This window comes from Jatropha curcas, chromosome 10 (assembly GCF_041381405.1).
Source record: "Jatropha curcas cultivar XTBG-Jc1 chromosome 10, XTBG_Jcur_1.0, whole genome shotgun sequence".
NCBI classification, from domain to species: Eukaryota; Viridiplantae; Streptophyta; class Magnoliopsida; order Malpighiales; family Euphorbiaceae; genus Jatropha; species Jatropha curcas.
In genome coordinates, this window is record NC_143160.1 from 5,921,960 (window position 1) to 5,943,873 (window position 21,914).

The 21,914-nt window shown below is 36.9% G+C and overlaps 3 protein-coding genes across 5 annotated transcripts; all 3 read right to left on the minus strand.

Annotated features, from left to right (window-relative positions):
• Positions 1-773: 773 nt before the first annotated feature.
• Positions 774-4,840, minus strand: QKY (C2 calcium/lipid-binding plant phosphoribosyltransferase family protein). Of its 2 annotated transcripts, XM_012224821.4 has the most exons (2): positions 1,768-4,840; positions 1,492-1,690 (listed from the first exon to the last, which is right to left on the minus strand). In XM_012224821.4, exons 1-2 carry the CDS (start codon positions 4,351-4,353, stop codon positions 1,631-1,633), a joined length of 2,646 nt encoding a protein of 881 aa, XP_012080211.1. In that variant the 5' UTR covers positions 4,354-4,840; the 3' UTR covers positions 1,492-1,630. The 2 variants fall into 2 exon arrangements, with proteins under 2 accessions (XP_012080210.1, XP_012080211.1); XM_012224820.4 differs by having other exon boundaries at positions 774-4,838.
• A 1,989-nt stretch (positions 4,841-6,829) lies between these two features.
• On the minus strand, positions 6,830-12,350 carry EDS16 (ADC synthase superfamily protein). 2 transcript variants are annotated; one of them, XM_012224823.4, is made up of 15 exons: positions 12,165-12,339; positions 11,823-12,011; positions 10,583-10,815; positions 10,390-10,507; positions 10,143-10,259; positions 9,874-10,020; positions 9,662-9,736; positions 9,510-9,578; positions 9,119-9,237; positions 8,917-8,974; positions 8,537-8,647; positions 8,212-8,296; positions 7,769-7,866; positions 7,542-7,634; positions 6,830-7,439 (listed from the first exon to the last, which is right to left on the minus strand). In XM_012224823.4, exons 1-15 carry the CDS (start codon positions 12,282-12,284, stop codon positions 7,371-7,373), a joined length of 1,701 nt encoding a protein of 566 aa, XP_012080213.1. In that variant the 5' UTR covers positions 12,285-12,339; the 3' UTR covers positions 6,830-7,370. The 2 variants fall into 2 exon arrangements, 1 of the variants encoding a protein (XP_012080213.1); XR_001047174.4 differs by lacking the exon at positions 6,830-7,439 and having other exon boundaries at positions 7,584-7,634; positions 8,202-8,296; positions 12,165-12,350.
• A 525-nt stretch (positions 12,351-12,875) lies between these two features.
• Positions 12,876-21,577, minus strand: LOC105640498 (P-loop containing nucleoside triphosphate hydrolases superfamily protein). The gene is made up of 13 exons (XM_012224824.4): positions 20,435-21,577; positions 20,183-20,318; positions 19,420-19,532; positions 19,151-19,249; positions 18,194-18,263; positions 17,509-17,564; positions 16,307-16,357; positions 16,033-16,137; positions 15,728-15,772; positions 14,703-14,811; positions 14,417-14,622; positions 13,576-13,662; positions 12,876-13,239 (listed from the first exon to the last, which is right to left on the minus strand). The coding sequence occupies exons 1-13, from the start codon at positions 21,527-21,529 to the stop codon at positions 13,072-13,074; spliced, it is 2,340 nt and encodes a 779-aa protein (XP_012080214.1). The 5' UTR covers positions 21,530-21,577; the 3' UTR covers positions 12,876-13,071.
• Positions 21,578-21,914: the final 337 nt, after the last annotated feature.

Genomic DNA, 21,914 nt, shown 5'->3' on the forward strand with positions numbered 1-21,914 from the left:
TAACATGTTTATAATAATTAATGCTTATGAGGGTGGGTCTCCATTATTAAGACCCGTGAGGGAGAATGGAAACGTTATGGTAATAATTTTAACCATCTCTAGTCATGATTCTAGTAGAAATAATTAAAATGAATAATGATTTAAGAGGAAATGGTTCAAATCATTTTAAATCATGATTTGAGATGGGATGGCTGTCGTATAACCATCTTCAGTAATGATTTAAGTACAATTACAAATGGTTCCTTCAAGCAATTATGTTAATTATTTTAATGGTTATGCTATACTAGTTTAAACCTGCGATCAACCTATGATCCTAGATTACAATAACTTATACTAATCCCAACGTTCAATAATTTGTCCTAGAGCCATAAAATTGTGGGATGATAGAAGCTTTAATAAAAATAAAATTTTTTGACCCACGACAGTTTAGTCTAGTGGTCGAAGTGCGTTGATGTTCATCATACGGTGATTGCTGGATGGAATGAAAAATGAGCATCCTTGATAGTGAGCGCTAAGGGTAATAACCCTTAGGGTAGGCCAGCAGCAATCTAAGATGTTTGTCCGTTTTGAAGTTGGTGAATCTGTATAAGCCCTATTGAAAGGCTTTTTCTTCAGGTTTTGTGGCCTAATGTGTAAGTGGACTGGGAATTACTATACGAATATGTCCTTAAAGTCAAACTTTTTGAAAACAATGTCCTAAAGCTGCCAATTGCCAACCTTGCATGGCTCATGGCTTCACCCTGTTTTTCGTACATTGCTCCCCTCCACTCCACTATATAAAAGTAAATTTTATTCTATTTTTTTCAACATATAGCAAGTGATAACTGCTGCTCTCAGAGCCCAGTGCCCTACATTGAGATTTTTCAACATACATAAATAAATTAGAACAACAGAAAAATAGTTAACATTACAGTTTTATAGGTTAGAAAGCAATTCCATGCTTCTACTTTCCGCGACACCATTACATCAATCGATCTCTTGTCTTTGCTTCCCCATTCCTTTCTCTCATTTCAAGTTTCCAGCCTTTAATCGATCAAATTTCAATTAGGAAAAATGTAAAAGACACATTATGCCAGCTTGCCACTTTTTTACTTTTAATCCCCCACTTTCCCCACCTTATAATAATAATAATAATAATAAATCATAATCTTATTTTTCAACTCAAAAATAGTTCCCTCTTGATTGGTGCCCAAAAATTTTACTTTCTTCTCACTACTACTATAAAAATACTATATTATATAATTTTTATTATATCCAACTCTACCAAATCTACATTAACCGATCCGATAAGCTTGGAAGCCGCCGGAAGAAGTTCAAGCTAGCCGGTGGCATTGGATCCCTGAACATTGGGTGCCGTAAATAGTAGAATCCCAAGGCCACAGCAACCATTTTTGGTGGTACTGCATAAAGAATTATGGTTATAGTCAAACACACCGCTATGAATAATTTTGTCGCTCTTGGGTCCCTCCAACTTACTAATGCTTGAACCCGCTCTCCTTGGGTCGCAAAATCTCCCAATACTGTTTGGACCCGGGCTGCCAAAATCCGTAACCGGTCATATCTTGCCCGAATTATATCTGGTGGTTTTGAGCTTGGTATTGTGTCAAATTCTTCATCTAACTCATCTGGGTCAACTGACTCCGATTGAGATAACCGAATATCCATTCCCGCTGGTATTTTGGGCCTGAACCTATAATACCACACACCAATCAGAAACACGTATAAGAACCCGGTTGGGACAATCAAATCCGGGTACCAAACAAGTACCAGATACAAGAGATGAACCAGTACTGTTGTAACTGGGTTTTTCCATCTCCGGATATTATGCAACCATTTCGCCAACCCGACTGCCCATGCAAGAACAGCTACAATCCGAAACCAATTAGCCTTGCTTTTTCTCATGCTCCAGGTGTGAGAGTCTGCATCCAACATGTACTGTACTACCTCAGGCCCTAACGGTGGTTCGGAGCGAGCGAGCCATGAAGCAACCATTTTGGTGGCGGCTCCACGCAGTGCTTCTTGTTGGGCCACCCCAAGTGGGCGGAGATAGTGCATTCTAGGAAGCAATGGCTGACCGTATACAGCACAAGTATCAGGTAACAAACTCGGGCAGGCAAACCGAACCGCTACTTCGATCTCGCCCATTTTCTTTAATCCGGTTCTTAATAAAACCAACAAAGGATAAGAATTAGTATACACCTTATTGCTCTCCAGCGTAGATACGCGTATCCGGACTTTCCCTATACGGTTGTCACCCTTCTCTTCTGACGGATCGGCAAACATACGCCAGTTGTCAAAGACACCAATAGTCAAGACGGTGCAAGGGTCATAAACTTGCCACGTGTACTGTTCGTTCCAACGTGGATCAAAACTGTCAGTAATAGTTCTCGTTCGAACCCACTTTTTGCCATATTTAGCAACACAGTAAGCATCGGTGGACCCCTTACCTCCACCTCTGTTTTTCATAGGCAGCAAGCCACGAGCGCCAAGAATCCCCAATTCCAAAATTCCTATAGCCGGCTTCCATAGCTGCTTAGCCGTCGGCCTAAAGTCGCTGCACACGTGCGCCGCTTCGTCTAACACGTGATATCCTCCTTCCAAGCAGAGACGGAGATGAATTCTGCCGTGGTAGCAGCCACCTACGCAATTTGCTCCGGCGGTGGCTCCTCCCTCCAATGCGAACCATTTTGATGCCACATGGCGCTCATCAATTCGTTGCTCGATCGAACTTACTGGAATTAGGATGTGTCCGAGAGATATTGCTTCCTTGCTTGTACGGTCCTCGATAACCAAGATAAGGAAGTCTTCCAAGGGCTCGCCGGCGACGAAAATCAAATCCTCATGCCATTGAAACGATGCACTATGATTACTCATGGACCCTCGCCTGGTTCTTACCGATTGAAATCCAAGATGAGCCTTGACTCGAATCTCTGGTGCCGTTAGTGGAGGTAGATTGGAAGCGATGTGAAGATCCTGTGCTTCAAGTACTGTGACTCTTAAATACCAGAGTTTTGGGGACTGGTAAACCTTTGAGCGAGTGTGAGCCACATAAGGCGCGTCAGAGCTCCAGGCCTCCGGAAAAGCATCGTCGTTTTGAGTTCCGATCCAAACGGAGAGCTGGATGTCGCCGGAGACCCTACCGGAATGTTGATCAGGGCTGCTCTCGAGGCGGTACCATTGAGGAGCCAAAGGACTGTCTGGTGGGTCTCGCACGGGAACATCAGAGAGATCAAAGCAAACGCCTCCAAGAAACTGCTCTGGTGAGTCCCAAACCGAAATTTCTAAAGTTGAGCTAGCTGAGTCAGGTCTGTTGTGACCAAGAGCAAACACTTGATGCCACTCGGGAGAATCGGTTGGCTCACCAGGCCGGTAAATTGCCGGTTTAGATTTGACAAAATGATTCGAAGTCCTGATTTTCACGTATGGGCTCTCGTTTTGCGATAAACCACGCGCCTTCACTATTCTGATGAACAAATACTGCATTGGTTCAACGAGATCGTAGGGATGGACTCGCTCCGTTTCACCGGCAAATTTTCCAGAAATCACTCTAGGCGAGTATTCTCCATTTGGCCGCCTCGATAATCTCACTCTGTCACCGCCAGCTGCAGCAACTCTGGTAGTCTGCATCTTTCTTATATCAGGAGTGTATTGAGCCTCTGGCGGTGGCGCTGCTGGCTCCGGAGCAGGTGGCTCTGCATGTACGTGCACCATCGGAGGAGGAGATTCCTCAATAACAACAACAGGAGGCAAGTGACATCCATCGTGAAATCGATGACTATGAGAGAGCTCGGGATGTTGAGGGACCTCAAAAACTTTGCCTTCTTCCACCACCACAACGGCGGGAGACTTCGGCGGTTCATGTGGCGGCGGCGCGTCCTTATCAGGCGGAGGTGGCTGCTGTTGCTCGTCCATGACCAATTCATCATAGTAACAAATTTTCAATCCAATCTCACCTCTGATCCAGCTAAAAACACTTTTCTTCTCGAGAGGAAAATAAATGAGACCTTCTTCTCCTCTTTTAGCAAACTGAGAACCGTACAATTTTACCCTACCAAGGAAGTGATTTTTCCGGCCACTGCCATTGCCGTACTTCTTATCATTAAAGACCTCAATTTCTAGCTCCTCGAATTCCATATTATCCGGGTCAGAGACAGTAAACTCGAGAATTTCGTTCCATTCAGGATTGAGTTCCCGGTACCTGGTGGAGGTTCGTTTCTTCTGGCCATCAAAATCAACGATGACGTAAGGGCTGGAGCTTCCCTGGCCATCCTTGGGAAGAAGATCACGTGCATTGACTACATGGACGAGTAGCTTGCGAACGGTTCTTGGTGGTGGGGGAGACGGCGTCGTCATAGTGTCATTTTTGGTGGTAATCACAGTTTGATTGAGGTGGTCTGATGGGAAATGAAGAAAAATGGCGGAGAGGGGAAGAAAAAGAAAGAAGCGATGATAGCGGGGGAGAGACTGAGGAGAGAAGGGTTCAGTGTTATTTTTGCGGTGTGCTTTTTTGAGATTGGGTGTATTTGGTAAATTTGGTTTGTTTATTTATTCAATAAAATAGAGAGGAGAGGAGAGGAGAGGAGAGGAGGGAATGTTGGTTTAGAGAAAGGGTGAGTGTGGTAGTGGAAAATGAGATTCCATTCTCTCTCGCGAAGGTTTATATTTCTTTTCGGCTTCTCCCTCCTTTCCATCCTTTTCTTTTTTTTTTTTAACAGGTTCGTTATCCACGTCATCTCATCCTCTCTTTGTTTATTTTATTCCCTGCTGCTACTTTTTGCTGTTATTATTTATTATTTTTCCAGTACTGTACGCGTATCAGCTAAAGCAAAGACTCTGTTCTGTACTGAATTGAGCTCATGTTTGGATCTTGACGACCTCCTTAATTTAGCAGGTAGAGGTTCAATTTGGGTGCTCTGAGATTTAGTTTACGCTTAGTGAAATAATTTTTAGACATAAGAGCACTAGGCAGTGGCAGTGGCAGATCTTGAGTCGCACAACCACAAGTGAGATGCTTCTGCAAGGCACATGATTCCATATCCCAATTATAGCCCTTACCTTTTTGTCAAAAGCACCCAAGTTTTGAATAAAGTTAAAAAAAATTAAACCCACAAAGCATCACCTTTGTTTCTTACTGGGGCCACTTATAATCTTATTCTTCCCTTCCGTGTTTGTACCTTGTCAAATAGTCTCAAAAGATCAACTTTTTTAAACCGCTCAACGCCATCTACAATTGTATTTAACAAGCTCCTATTAACTCTTGCATATTTTGCTTCTTTCCTTTTTTTCGAATTTTTCCAAAAATCTTTTATTTATTTATTTAGTTATTTTACAGCAAGTATCTGTGAATATGAGTTTATGCATACAGTTATATGAGTTGATGCATACATTTGATAGCTGATAATTGATAGAAATTTCAAACACCAGCTACTCTTTATATGTTTACTTTTTGTGTATAAAGGTAACATGGAGGTTCCCTGTACATCCATGGAGTTAAAAAGGTCGATTGAGAGCTGATTTCATTCCACACGATATGCGAGTGGGAAGTTCAATTAAACAAAAGACCATTTTAATAAATAAATGTTAACATTTGAACAATATATTCTCAGCAGCGGCCACATAACTTTTGGCACGCATGTCAAAGAAGCTTCTTCCTCCAATTGTACCTTTCTTTTATTATTATTATTATTATTATTATTATTATTATTATTTTTAAGAACAAATTTGGAATCTGATCCTCTAAACATAAAGTAATTTTTGAACAGATGCTCTTCTTGTTAGTTATGGTATATATATGTTCTACTTTATTGTAGTAATTCCTGATCAGAAGCTCCCAAGTAGGAATAGCCCACATATATGCCAATATTCCCATTACAATAGGCTCAGATTCCTTGAATGAGCAATCTATACTCTTTATGGACAATTAAGCCCATCTGACAATTATCAAACGGTGTATAGGGTGTGGATGGCCGCGGGTGGTCGTCGAGGGTTTTTTCAATTTTTAAGAGAGACAGGGAGAGAGGGAGAGAAGAATTTTTTCTTTTTTTTCATAGAAAGAGGCAAGTTTGGTTTGAATGAACCATCTATCTATCATTACTCAAATAAAGATATGGACACAGAGACTCAAATTAACAGTTTTTGTAATGGAATTATGCAATAGATATTCTCAACTTTTTTACATTGGAAAGTTGGCTTTTAACATTGGAGACACATAATACATACACACTTTCTAATTTATAAACAGGAGGAAAGAGACTATCCTTTGCTTTTCTTGTGACAAAACACATATATAACTAAAGAGATGCTTTCAAGAAGTTGAATCTAGTATGGTTTTTACAACTATAGTACTCTTAATGGACTCTCAGCGAGTAACTCGCACTGTTAACAATCCCCCAAGGTCCACCAAAAGACATAATGCAGAGAAAAACAGGTGGAAGTGGTGGAATTGGAGATCAGAAGGAGATATGATGAAGAATGGAGCTTTCTTGGTTCAATCCGGCAGTCTCAAAAAAGAAAACAGGGCACAAGAACATTTTTCATGCCAACCCCGGGTCACATGTAAGCAGGCTCACAAGGTTTTCAGGTGCTGTATTGTCTAGAAGACAGGTTTAAGGAGGGTCAGGAGCAAGATTTTCAGTTACCTAGGTCAATCCATTATCCTAATAATCATATTGGCTTGCAATTTTATCTTTTATTAGACATGTTTAGTGTGTGTAATGGCAATTTACTGTGGTTAGAAAAAAAATTAACCTAAAATTAATTTTATCCAACCATATAAAAATTGACTTTGCATGGGTATTCGCACATAGAGGCAAACAAATACTCCATATGATGAAGTCTGCACTGCGCAGAAAAATCGGAAAAGCACTTACTAAATTGTAGAAAGAAACAATTATATATTGCTGTACTGTCAACCAATAAGATTAAAAAAAAAAAAATGTTGAATGAGACTGAGCAGGTGTGAATATATATTTATAATGACAGAACAAAGCATTATCAATTTGCAGCCAATACCTTATTCTGTGGAAAAAGAATGTTGCTTTTGATATGGCATATTTTTTCTGCTATCAGTTGTTTCTGTTGTGCTCCATTCACTTCCAAAATCCAGTAACCTGTTTGAGAGTGATTGCCAGTTTGCACTGAAAACTGGTTATGCAGAAATATGGGCTCCAAAATTGTGATTGTGAAATTTATACCCACTTCAGAATTTGCTTGCAAATGCACGCTCTCCAAACAAGTCTTGTGGAAACAAACTATGAAGAGCAATTCCACCAAATCATCAGTGTAATGTTTACCAGTAGAAGCCAACAATTAATGGACATTCTTCTACTGATAATACAAACTATTAATCCTTGTCAAGAAAACTAATCTTTTCAGTTGATTCTCCCCAAATCTTCAATTTTTTGCTTTGATGGGACCTCAAGTTTAAGCAACTTGGTGAACTGTGCAACAAATTATTAAATGAAAAATTTAGCACCTGCTTCCTTTTGGTGTGAAATTACCAAGTTGTATAATGCATGGATGTAAACATGATACATATAAACCTGAGATGTCTTCAGTTCTAGTTCATCCCATTCTAAAGATGGATTGCTTCCTTCTACTATTCCAGTCCCAGCATAGATCATTGCACCAAGACCCTACAATTCAAAATGATTGGTACTGTATGTGATCAACACGTGCAAGCAACTTCGCAGTCCATTAACATTAACTTAGATTCTAATGACAGGTTCATGCTTTCTCAAAATGGCAGCCAATGAGGAGTGCAGCTCACCTTTTCTACCAATGCTGATCTGATGCCAACAGCAAACTCACTCTCTCCTCCTCCAAACCAACCAACAGGCCCAGCATACATCCCTCGATCAAAAACTTCTGCAAGAAATATTGGAAAGTACATATTCGCGTAACTAGCAAGTAAGAAAACGTAATTTACTGAGAACCAGATAATCAAGTTCCAGGATTTGGTTAGCTAAAGTATGCCTGGCCAACAAAAGAGCAAGGATTTTCATATTGCCTATCAGAAAAATAGTTTTCATTATGTAAGAACAATACTAAAAAGATCTGTATATTCATATTCATTAGTGCAAATAAACAGAAGTTGCTGATAAGAGTTTGGCTTCACTATAATATTTAATATTGGTTAAAATTTAAGTTTCAATATCCAAATAAAAAATAAAGAATAATTCATTGAAATGAAACAAATATACATGTACAAACCAGTTTCTGCAATTAATACTCTTGCCTCTTCCGTTGGAAATCCACAAACTGCTGGAGTTGGGTGAAGAGAAGAAAGGATATCAAACTGGAAAAGACAGAAGAATGAGGAAAATTGTTAAAAGAACAAGAATGACAGTATAGGAAATTGCTCTTCAAAAAAAGTTTATCTTTAAAATTATAATTTTGAACCAAACAGCACAATTATGAAGTATCAAGTTCAGAAAACTAAACTGCAATCTCAGCAACATACAAGTGGAAAAGAAATAAACTATTCATCATTCCTTGATGGGAATGTCTTTAAAAATATGGCTATGTGTTTATTTACCTCATCATCTTCACTTCTTAATTTTCCTGCCAACTGGGCATACAAATGTTGAACTCTGGGGAATTTCCGTATTACTATATTTGGTTGAACTAACACTTTGTTACATACAGCCTGAAAAGTAACATAGGGTAAGAATTATACTTTCATTTTCCATCTCTTTCCTTTTTCTTTATGTTGAATGAACAAAATCTAGAAAGTATGAAGAGTGAACTCAAGTATCCACTGCAAGGACCACTGATCAGTTGAACCAGGAAGAGAATATAAGATCAGCACGATCTTATCATGAGAATTATGTAGTACAAGGACTTGTATAGTCCATTATTGAAATCAGTCAGAGAACTGTCGAATAACATTGTAAGGGCACTAAAAAGTGAACTTGCCTCTAATTTTCTTCTTACGCTGTCTCGTACTATGGTGAACTCAAGATGGTCCTTACGGCTGCAAGCAAATGTATGATGATGCATAATGACAAGAAAACTGGTTGTTAGTTGGCCTCAGAAGCATTTGAAATCATTCACAATATGGTAAATCAGCAATTTGATTCAACATGATGATAAATGATTTGATTAAGTGCAAAGTCACCTGGAAAGTAAATCGAGTTCTATCTGGAGATCTAGAGCCTTTGATTCGCCTCTAGCACGGGTTCCTGCCAATGCCTCACTACTTACTTCTAGCCGTTTTCTGTGAAATAGTTGCTCTGGCTATTCATAAAGTTCGTACAAGTCAAAACTAGAGAAGAGCCATTTGATCTCCATGGATCAAGATAGCCAAAATAATTGATGGACTAATAAAAAACTTCAACTTCTAGAAGCAGTTTAGAACAACATAATAAATTTGCAGCCTCGACCATTAGAAAATGCAACATCGATTTTATTAGGCAATAACTTTTCAAAAATCAAGTAAAAAAGAGAGACAAGAAGTAGAGGGAATCCACGATTTTATTTGTTTATAAAAGATCAGTGATCAGACTTGCCGTGTTCCCAATAAAGGCTGGAGAATTAGGTGGCTGAAGACAAAATTGATAAGCATTTTCTCCTTCAACCTATAAGTAAAATCTTGAACATTTTAGTTATTACTTGATATGAGAAAACTGATGAGTTATGAAAAATTATAATAGAATAGTACCTGTAGACAAGCCAACCATGTTATAGGATCAATGTCAGTAGCAGTTACAACTTTGCTGCTACGTGCAAGTACAACCTAAATCTCCAAGTCAAAATTGAATAATTGATGGACTTGTCACAGCCAAATCACATGCCAATAAATATACAAACAGTTGTATAACCAGGTTGATACAAAAAATATGTTTATGAAACAATTTTGATTCAATACAATACCTTAATGAGTGGTGAGCTGCTTCTACTGATTATCTGCAAAGCTCTCTTCACTGCACGATCCCAGTAGGTCTTATTGGGAATGTGATTATTACTTAATATAAATGTCCCAGCGACTTCTTTTTGCAATTTTACAATAACAGAAGAAACCTGCATTTTTTCAAACAGATTCATACAGGAAAAAAAGGTTGAAATGATTAAATTTTCTTCCAATATAATATTGAACATATAATTGAAGAATCAAGTAACAAAGAGAAAAATAGTTTAGGAACCTGAGTCATGGTAAGTCGAAGTGCATCAATGGCCTGCCCCCATGTCCAAGAGAGGGCATTATCCCAGGCAATAGTAGCAGCAAGCATCGAACTTCCTTCAAACTCATCAAACTCAACCTGTCATTTGTATTTTATAGTATCTAGAAGCAGGTCTTAGAGCAAGCGACAAGAAATGGTCTATGTATTTTTATATAAATAAATAAACATATAAAACTGCAAAAAGTAATAAACGAATTAATTGCTTTACATGAGGAACAATGAAGTAAAATGAACCAAAAGCCTCCCACTCAGATGATATGTTAGCCCTGGCATCGAACCGGATTGCTCCATAAGCACGAATTAAAGGACATTTAGCGGATAAAAACCTTCATAAATTTTAAAACAAAGTTATTATCTAAAAATGATCGTAAAACCCATAAAATGGTGGCTTTTAGGTTTACCTCTTAATCGACTTCCAGTCATTGTAGGAGAATGGATGGATATGCCTAAAGAGGACCGCAGAGCCTACACCTGCAACGCTAACCAAATTGTGGGCATGGCCGCCATGGCCATTTCCATTGCAAAGATGAAATTCATCTTTCCTTCGGCTTCTACCAGAGAAGAAGCAGCGTGGAAGAAGATGATGTTGAGCATGGAGCCAATCAATTGCTTCAATTCGCTGTTGAATTGGTACCTTTCGATCACATTAGATATTTTCAGGGATTTTGTTCAAATATTGGATTGTTAGGAATTTCAAAATTTATTACGCGCAGATACTGATTTGTTTATTTTCGCGGGAAAGAAAATTACTTAAACAAATGTCTTATTCAGGACAAATGACTATAAAGTCCCTGCTATTTGATTAAAATTATTATTTTCATCCTACTATTTGGAAAATTACTGTCACATCCCTGAAATTTGGCTTTGTTTTTCAGTTAAAAAAGAATATCATATTGACATTTAAACGAGGAATAAAATAAATATGGACTAAATAGTAAGTAATAAGAACTTAAATATGAAGGACCAAATAATCAAATATTATATGGTATTTTAATGTCAAAAATAATATTATTTAGACGGAATAATTAAATAGTTTAAGAAAACAAATCAAATTTTAAGAATTTTACAGTAAATTCTTCAAATAATAAAAAGGAAATAGTAATTTCAATTGAAAATCAAGGATTTCATAATTATTTGTTTTGTTTAGTTCAAAATCATATACTTCCATAAATTATAATTTATAAGTATATTTCCCGAAAACTTATTTATTGGGAAGCATAATTTTTCATTTTTTTAGGAAAATAAATTATTTTATAAAAAGATAATAATATGGGTAATATAACTTAAAATTTAGTATTTAGATAGTACTGTATTAAATAATAATTGATAAATTAATTGCATTAACTTGAAAAATGAAAGTTGTCATTGAATGAGAAAATGTAATCCTTTTAATGTTATCTAAAAAATGTCAAATTGAAGTAGAAAAAATTACAAGTCCTGAGGTTTTCAGCCGGAGATTGAAAATACCTAAACCAATTTTGGAATATGAAAATCATTTTTAGCAGGATAAGGAAAGAGATGTGGTTAAGCACACCATTCAATACCGGCCAACCACGTGGCAAAAACCCATTTCTCCACTTTTCAGATGGCAAAAGAATAGAAAGCAATTGCAGAGTGAAAGCCAACAGCTTTATTACTTACCTGAAGACGTATAATCCCTGAAGTGAAAAGTGGTGGATTGGATTTCAAATCAGAAATGGCGAAATTGAGGCTGTCTAAGGCCAAACCAGGAGATGCTACTGCTGGAAATGTTTTCGTTTCCATTGTACCAATAGGGAGTTTTGGGTCACCCTGGCACCCATTCATGGATAGAGAACAATACTGATATTTCTGTTCCATTATATATATATATATATATATATATATATATAACCAAATAAGACAGTAATTTAGATTTTGAGGTCTTATGATGGTAAAATATTAGAAACCGCAGGTATAAATACCATTGTACGAAATAGGAAAGGCAATAAAAAAGTGACTTACACGATGGAAAGTATGAAGTGACTGCCTACTGGAAATTAGTTGAGCAGAAATGCTGCATTTGGCGGAGTCTAAATCCATGAAACGTGCAAGGAAATTTCTGGCTACAGCAGCAGTAGCCATGTGCGTGAGGGAGAGATTGCAGGTAAGTGATATTGTCAGAGATGAAGTAAAGGACCATCAGAACTTATATATATGGATTTACTATTAATTAGTCCCTGAATTTTGATAAATTTCACCAGTCAAGTCTTTTATTTTTAAAATTAAAGTAGTTGGTTCTTACACTCGTTTTATCAATTATTTAATTTTCTACTTGAATTTTTATTTGTCAAAAACAAAAAGCAAGTCAAATGTACCAAAGGTTGGGCGAAATTCATTAGCAAGAACTTGTATTTCGACAAATTAAGACACTAAATAATAATTTATCATTAAAATAAAAAAATTACTAATAGCGGTTATTGAAACGAAATGACAAACTAGTTAGACGAAATATTAAAGATACATGGATTTAGTTTTCGAAACTTAAATCCTATCTTGTTAATTAAATAAAATATCAGGGACTAATTAACATTTAATCCTATTTAATTTAATTTTTTATATTTGTGTCTTTTGGCCGCTGTGATGACACGAGTGAATCTGTTTTCAGTTATGCACTAAAATTATAATTAATTCCCAAAAAAAAAAAAAAAGACAGTTGAAATGATACACGATGGCTGATGAAAGACATTTTACTTTACCAATTGAACAGTTTCAGTTTTGCATTGATTACACTGACAGCAAGGGGAACTGTACTACATTTTCCCTCATGAATCTAACAATTACAAACAGCCTTTACCCCTGTAAAGAATAAATTGAAAAAAAAAAAAAAATCAGAGTATCAAAAATTACTTGGAGGAATTTTCTACTACAGTTAGTATTCCTCCTCTAAATCAAGCCTACCAATCCGCCGTTTCCTCTTATCAAAAACAGCTTTAAAGGACTCGTGCTCAGCGCGTAATCGTTCTTGAAATGCACTTTGCCTCCGTGACTCAGCTTTGGCTGTTGTTATGGCCTCGTCTTCAGGCAATGGGTTGGACTTCTGCAACATTTATATAGCAAACGTAAATGTGGGTATACTGCCGCAAGTAGTATAGTATTGTCAGCTTTATTAAGGGCATGTGATCTTTAAAAACTTGAAAAGAAAAGAAAACAAAGAATCTTTGATGTTTGTAACCTGCCAGAAAAGCAGTCAACGTTTTCCAGCAAACATCAGAAAAACACATTTTGCTTGCATACGAGAGTAAACATTAAAACAGATATTTACCATACAAGGACTAAACATTAATCAAGAAGCAAATTCATTTCTAATCATAATAAGTTCTGACTGAAAAGAAAAAAAAAAAAAAAAGGTGATCAGAATAGCTACAGAACTTACCAAGTTGTATCCAGCACCTGGTCCAATCACCAACGATAGCATTTGTGCCTTCTTTGCTGCACCTATAGAAAAACCAGTATTGCCAACCTGGAGGAGCATGATAATAGTCGGAAGACAGTGGGAGGCAAAAAAAAAAAAAGGTGTATTTACTAACATTATTATACTATCACAATGGCAAATTATCAGTTATACAAAGGATAAAGCACAAAAACAAGAAACAATCATCCATTAAAACACATCAATACTTTATGGACAGTCATCCATTAAAACCCATTTAATTGACAGTCAAACATCAAGATTTCACTAGAAGTTTTCCTCTTCCAAGTCAATCAAACATCATGTAATATTAGAATTTCTAATTTCACTAAATATTTTCTAATCCAAAGTCAGTAAAAAATCATGATTTTAACCCAGGAACTAATAATCGAAAGGCAGATTCAGGTAGCCGATGCTTAAAATGTGTTGCAATCAGTTCTGATCCTCCAACCCATCTACGGTAGAGAATATTTTAACTCAACTTATAGACCCAAATAAGCAAAGCAATATACATCTGGAATTCTAAGCATCCAAAAGAAAATCTAGGAGATCCAGATAAGTAATATAGCTTCGATCACAAGTGTCATGCTCTTTCACTTGCTTCCAGATGCCTTTCAAGGTCAGATGCTCCATGGTATAACATAATCCAGTCTGTAATCTTTCTTTGACAGGTAATATAGTCCAACATCTTCTTTTTCTTTTTAACAATTATAGTACAACTTTTGTCATTCACATCTTCTGTTGTCCATAAAACAGGAATGGCACAGCATCAATACTACGGAACAAAAGCCCTAGAAATATTTACCTGGTCACTCCAACGCACAGATTTTCCCTGCTTTCCATAGGCCTGAATTAACCCGGAAAGAGCATTTAAATTGCCCTTCATGCGTTCAGATCCTTCAATATCATCTTCATCTAAATCATTTGACCATTTACTTTTACCCAACTCTTTCACTCCTTGTGTGGGATGGTCCTCTTCAACACCCCATCTCTTCCCATCTTTTGGAAGAACTAAAGTTCAAAATGCCAAAGTAAATAGGAGAACTGATTCGACTGAACAAGCTTTGAATTAGCAGAAGATAGAATTGTACCTTGAGGTGCATCATCCTCCAAGGGAGGGTCTATATTCTTCACTGTCTTTCTTTCCTGCAATCCATGTGGATTGTCATCACCATTACCATCTTCGGTATCCATATCAACCTGGAAGATTTGACATAATAATGAATTTTAGCATAGATTGTGGCATTAAAATCCCCTAATCACTATCCACATAATAAATGCCTAAATTAACTGCAGGACACTCAGAATATGATGAACAAAGTAACGCTATTAGTAATAGTTTGGATCAGGCTCAAATTACATAACACAATGATTACCATTCAAAGGGCTGTAAAAATTCACTGTCTTTCTATAATATTCTGTATTTAAAAAACATCAAGTTTCAAATGCGCATGCTAGACACAAACATAAAAGGTCATCATTTCTCACTTTCATTACTATAACAATGCTTACACATTTATTTTGCAAGCTCCTATGTTTGAACAAGAAGCTTACCGCTATTTAGGGATGTAAATGAGTCGAGCCGACTCATGAGCTATTCGAACTCGGTCCGAAAAAAGTAAGAAAAAGTTCAACTCAAATTGAGCTTAAGCTCAAGCTTGAGTCTAGTAATGTTTAGCTCGAAAGCTTATTGAGCCTCACTGAGTTTTTATATATACATATATAATATTTATTTTAGACTTATTCGAGCCTTGAGCTCAAAATTTTTTGAATTGAACTCAAGCCTAACAGGTTCAAGCTCAACTCGGCTCATTTACATCCCTACCACTATTGATGAATGAAAAAATTATAGATCAAAGCTCATAAAATTGCAATAGATCAATGAACATTTTAGGACTTTCTGGTTGCTAGAGAACAAACGAAGTACTTTCACTGAGACCAATACAATGATTAGACAACGAGCACCAAATATGAGTTCCCATTAATGCTTAAAACAATACTACTCATATTAGGAACAATTGAAACTAAGCAGATCGAATTATTTCCACACTAGGAGGCCATGGAAAAGATTTTAAACAAAAGAAAAGTGTTACAAAGCAAATATAATGTTAGTTACCTCTTGAATTCCACTTTCCTTCAGGTCATCCCCGTGGAATAATGACTGTCATGCCAGTAAAACAATATCAAAACATGTAAATCACCAATAGTCAGAAGAAAGGTCCAAAAGTCCCCAATTTTATTAACCTTTCATGATAAGCAGGCCCCTTATTCTCATTAACTTAAAAATAATAGCCAAGGATGCTGGGCTTCCACTCTAATATGCATGTTTATATTATGTCTAACCCTATCCATCTATGACTGGACTGTTTGAAATTCCAATGATAAACCCAAAGTAGAAATTGAGACCTAAACACAACAAACCTTGATGTCCAGTTGCAAGTACAATACTGGAGCTTCCTCCCACTGCTCAGCCATGCTTTTTATTTCATCTAGAGTGAAACCATGTACATTCCTAGCTGCACAGCCCTGAAAATCCACACATGATTATCAAGATGATGCCACCATTCAGGAAAAATTATTACAGATGCAGGTCTTTTAGATGGTGAGGCATCAATTGCTAATTAAAGCAGTAATGAAAAATATCAAAACCACAAATAAACCTCATCAAAAAACATATAATAACTTATATACTAACCACAGGGTCTTTATATGTAGCTTCTGATATGTAAACCTCATAGCCGGATCTCTGGGAGAAGAAAACGAAAACTAGTCAGCAAAGCAACTGACAGATATACAACAGTTTTTAATCAATGGATAATTAAGAAAGGGCAATAGTCCTTAGATAAAGGCATGAAATGGAAATTTTAAACATGGCAAACAATATTACAAAAACCCGCTTCTGGCATGGATAAAATTCATAACTTTAAGCGGTGATTGATGGGTGAAACTTGAGTGAAATACAGACTAAAAAATGTGGTAGTTGATTATGAACTCAGCAAAGTTTTGCAGATTATTGCCAATAAATTCAAGATACTCGGTGGCAAGACCACAAAACAGCCTTATTTTTGAACAACAAATTCAAGAACAGAACATCCAGTAGTTATCAGTTTTGGACCATCATCTATCACATGCTATAGTAAGAAATGGATGTTAAGAGATGCAGGAAGCTAACTGATTGCATTCACAATTGTAAAGTCTCAACCATCCATCAATTCAAGTGATTCCCACAAAGAGGTAACAAGTAAATGAGTATGTAAACAATGGCGACAGAAGCAAATGGAGAACATTTTTAATTATTCTGAAGAATAAAATATAGAGTTACAATACAAGGTAACAACCTATGGTATACATATTATAAATAAGCCACAGGAACAATCCTTAAGGGCCTTTAGTTCACTAATTTGACAAGGATGGTTCACCTGGGAACCATAAAAGTGAAAATCCTCAAGAGCAATCTACGAAGAAAAGAAGTTGCAGGAAAAGATATCATTTGTGTTGCAGCATATGAAAATTATGTTGAACTCCAATTTTTCTGCTGAAGACAAACATTTGCACAAAGATGACCCAATGAATTTAATTTCATCATCCATGAGAGCAAAAATGTAAATTCCAGCAAAACAGCTGCAACAGAATGAAAGTGAAGAAACAAAAGCTAACAGCAGACTAAGATAATGAACACTGATAACCTAAGGAATATAGAAAGCAACCTATCACCAAAGAAGGAAAAAGGTAGAAGAAAATCACAATAGATTTAATTTATTAATTTTTTTTCCATTCGACTATGAAGGGATCCACGTATGTGAATGAGGACCTATAGACCTTAACACACTCCAGGGAACTGGAAAACGACAACATATTACTCGCGAGATTGTGAACAAGAGAGAAGTGAGGGTATACCTTCGCAATTGCCCAAAACTGAGCAAAATCAGCTACCCGCAGATTGCGGTCATCCACTAAGACGATGCACACATACCAGCACAAAAGGGTCAATTGCCGAACAAAACTGCATCTGTAGTTAGTGAAAATGAAAGCAGTGCGAAAGCACTGCATCACCACTAAATCTATCATCAGACTAGATCATTTAAGTTGTTGAATGCCTTAACAAGTCATGAGAACCATAAGAACCTCTAATCAATTTTGTCTTATTTTAAGCTAATAGTTTGAAATTTTTCTTTGAAGACAGTAAGATTATGATGACTATCATAATATCAATAAGGCCCTGTTTGGTATGAATGAATCCTACAATTAGCAAAGTTCAATTTCAAATTCATTTATACCAAACAGTGGGGAAACGAAAAAATACACATATTTGGTGTTAGAGCTATGATTAGAAGCAAGAAATCAGACATTGAACCAAATAGCTTAAAACCACAACACGATCAAACTAAAGGAAATGTGCAACCAATTTGGCTAGAGAACATGTATTAAATATACTCCATGTCGAAAGAAATGGACATCTCAAGAATGTATCCTTGAATGGCTACAATATTGGAAGACACCGATTAAAAATTAAGGAAGTTAAGCAAAGATAATAAATATCTTTATCATAAGTTAAAGGGCAATCCAAAATAAAACCTCATACCAATAACAAGCCTGAAAATTCCCTCCTCAAGGGTCTTCTTGAATGCTTTCAACATGCTGTCTCGATAAGCCTATTTTGGAGACACAGCAAAATCAAGGGTTAAAAACATTATAAAGAAATAGAATTTACCAAGTAAGAACCAGTACTTAATGGAAATTATTATAAATCATCCAATAGATGAGTAGAATATCAAATCTTTATGGACTCCAAAAGCAAGTCACTTTAATAGAGGAGAGAAGTAGGGAGTAGATGGGCAGAGATTTTGACTCAAAACAAAAAAGGCCTTCCAAGGATCAAAGGGTACTACTGCACATTCAGTATATGAAAAAGAAACATGTTGAGTGATAAGCACATGCACTACTTCTAGCGAGGTGATCCTATACACTAAAGAAGTTCAGACATCCTGCAACTTAACCTTCTAGTATCCCATAGTCAAAACATTACAATCCAAATTTCAAATTTATTTATCTTCTTTCCCCTTTCACAAACACAAAGGCCTACATCATATTCTCAGAACCCGCCCCCTTTGTCTCTATTTATCTATTTTGTACTTCAACATTTATTTTTCTCTTAATTCAATATTTATTTCTTCATTTTATTTTTGGTTACCCTTTTAAATCAAGTCATACAAGTATCATAAAAGTGGTTTTTCTAGTGACTGCATATTCATATACGCAATTTTCATCTGCCAAAAATTCATTAATATGGAGGCAATAACTCTATTCAGTCTTGTTATTTTGTAAAAAGCCAGCCCAACCTACAAGTTCAAATGCTAATCCCAGCCGACCCAATACTGTTGTTCTGGATAAACAAAGGCTCACTGCATGCTAAACCAACTCATTTCCATCGTCTCACACATGTCATGTTATAATTGAGACAACATAATTTGTGCAGCAACTTCCGCCCGAAAACTTTTAACCATGTTTCCGACATTATGTATAAAATTGATAGCGTTACCTCTTCCATTTCAGGTTCATAACAATACTCCATGACCTTCTTCAAAGCAGGTTTCTTGCCTCTACCCAAGCTTGAAGATTTTGAAGCATCATCCTCAACCTTTTGATGGAGAAACAATGCATTTTAGCATCTTAAATGATAAAATATGAAAACCTTACAAAGGGGAAAAGATTTTCCATGTCCATGAGAAAGAGGAATAAATTCCATGGGAATTCATGAGAACTATATGAAAAGGCATGACATATCAACATCTAAAAGAACTGGCAAACCTTTTCAACTTCAGTCATGAAGTAATCATCCATTGAATGAATTCGTGGGGCATTACCACCATTTTCAACCTCCAGGTCACGCATCATCTTTGCTAAGTAGCTCTTACCACTACCTACAAGCATAAAAAAACAATTGATAAGCTCTATGTACTGCATACAGCATTTAAACATTCTAGCAACATATCAATTTGCAGCATATAATACCATGTTGAAAAGATTTAAATAGCTGCAGATGCAAATACTCACAGAAAACTACTCATTCTTACAAAACTAGGCCAATAAGCAAAGTCACAAATAGATTTAGAAAGTGCTAAATTTTCATCTCCTATGCAGGTCCTGGCCCTCTAGCTAAAATGGTTGTCTGCATTCCATCAAAGAAAAAAAAAATAAAAAACACAGACCAAAATCCTTTGCATTGGCTGTTCCAAAGAACGCATCAAACCTATAAAAAACGGAAGAATTATCCAAATGCTTATTAAATATTAAAATGGAACATTGGCTATACAATCTGTCTTCTAATCTTGCAAACTGTAAATACAAGTGTTTTTCAAACTAAAAGTAGCATCTTGCTTCCCTAACATTATATCAAATTCCTCCAACAACTAAAAAGTTTGGAAGTTTTTGCTTTTTCAGTTTTTATCAACACCAACCAAAAGAATAAAACTTTATAGTTTGACCCATGGAACAACCTATATAAGAGGAAAAAGGAATAACAAAGAGATAAAGCATCAAACAGTGAAGCGGAAATGAAGAAAAATATTACCTGGAAGGCCTCGAAGGATTATGACAATATGATCAGGACGGGAAGCCCGAAAAGGCTGCTTAAACAATTGGGAAGCATCAACGATAGTAGGCTTATCTGGAGATAACCGCTTTGGCAGAGATGACGTTTGCCATTCCTACCAAAAAACAAATCAATTCAAGCAAAGAGATTTATCATCACAACCCATGAAACATGCAGCTGAAACAACAATATATAAACAAAAAAAAAAATCAGGTAGCAGAGAAGCAATACCTCTGAAGAAAAGGCAGCTGTAGCATGTGAAAGATGCTTATTCTGCAAAAAGGGATTAGTCGCAGAGGAACCAATAGGAACTGGAAACAAGGAAGTTTTTGGCGGCGAAGAGTAGGATTTAAACTCTGATAAATGGTGCAATGGCGGAATAGGAGGAGGCGGTGAAGGAGGAAGCGGTGGCGGAGGAGGAGGCTGGGCACTATATCCCCTGTTATCAGGGTAAGGCAAGTAACCTACTGGCTCTTGACCAGGGGATTGATAATCATTTCTCATATAATTAGGCATTCCATAAGGTTGTGGAGGCCGATGGTCCAGCCAGTTATTCATATGAGAATATTGAGACCTCTTCGCTGATATTGAATCATTAAACTGAGCCTGTGGCAAAGTAACGTCGCCATAAGATTCATATGCCTGCTGCTTCGGACCATTTGGCTGGAAAGGACTATACATGCTGCCTCCATCACTCTGGAAAGGACCAGCCTCCCCGTTCCTCGAATACTCGGAGTGATTATTCATATCTTCATTCCTAGCACAACTTGCATTCAAATCAGAATTATAACGAAAATTTGTCGAATTCTCACTTGAAGCCCCGCCATGATCGCGAATCAACTTCAATCTACGCTCATCGTCGGATAAGCTCTTCGCGGGATTTTGATTATTCTCGTGGCCAAATACAGCCGATCCAACCTCGTCAACCCTAGGTCGCTTATATCTCCTATCTCCCTCTCCAACATAGCCATTACTACTACTATTGTTGTAATCATACTCCGCCTGCGCAAATCCTTCCCTGTAATCGAAACTATGGTTTCTATGCCAAACTTCGTTTGGATTGACCACGTACGGGCTGGGCACGCCCGCATGGTATGGGTCGGAACGCGGGTAATCTGGATGCAATGGGAATCTAGGATATTGATTGTATGGAGGGAAAGGAGGAGGATAGGGAGGATGAGGGTGAGGAGGGCAAAATGGGAAATGAGAAACAGAGCAAACGGGGCAAATGTTACCTTGAGACGGAGGCATTGGCCTCCAGTGATGATCCATTATTGAGCTTCTGGTTGAATTTTGAGAAACCCTAGCAAAGGTGGAGCTGGTCATGGAGAGAGAAGCTAGGATTTGGGAGATTATAAGATTTTTTAATTTTTTTTAAAAAAAATAATAAAAAGAAAAGGCGCAAAATTATTAGGTGCACTCTCTCCTACCGTACGTTAAAATACACCACTCATCCGATTTACTTTTCCCTTCCCTCTCCGATTAGGAGATGTACAATCAAACAGTCAAAACATAAAAAACAAACCTTAATACTCTGTTTGGTAGGAGGTGAAGGAGGGATACACGAGGGAAAAGAGATATAACTAAAATATATATCCCCATTTAGGAAGGGATGAGTTAAAGGAAGTATAACGGTAAATAGGGTAAGCTTTATTCGCATTTATCTCTCAAATCTCAAATTTTATTTCACCCAAAATTAAAGTGTAAGGGA

Coding starts and splice junctions, on each gene's coding strand:
- EDS16 (XM_012224823.4), bottom strand. CDS start 12,284: ATGGCTACTGCTGCTGTAGCCAGAAATTTCCTTGCACGTTTCATGGAT. Junction 10,260..10,389: donor TTTACTTCATTGTTCCTCAT/GTAAAGCAATTA, acceptor TACAAATGACAG/GTTGAGTTTGATGAGTTTGA. Junction 9,238..9,509: donor CAGCCTTTATTGGGAACACG/GCAAGTCTGATC, acceptor CTTTATGAATAG/CCAGAGCAACTATTTCACAG.
- LOC105640498 (XM_012224824.4), bottom strand. CDS start 21,529: ATGACCAGCTCCACCTTTGCTAGGGTTTCTCAAAATTCAACCAGAAGC. Junction 16,138..16,306: donor CTACATATAAAGACCCTGTG/GTTAGTATATAA, acceptor GTGGATTTTCAG/GGCTGTGCAGCTAGGAATGT. Junction 13,240..13,575: donor CAGGTGCTGGATACAACTTG/GTAAGTTCTGTA, acceptor TAAATGTTGCAG/AAGTCCAACCCATTGCCTGA.
- QKY (XM_012224820.4), bottom strand. CDS start 4,353: ATGACGACGCCGTCTCCCCCACCACCAAGAACCGTTCGCAAGCTACTC.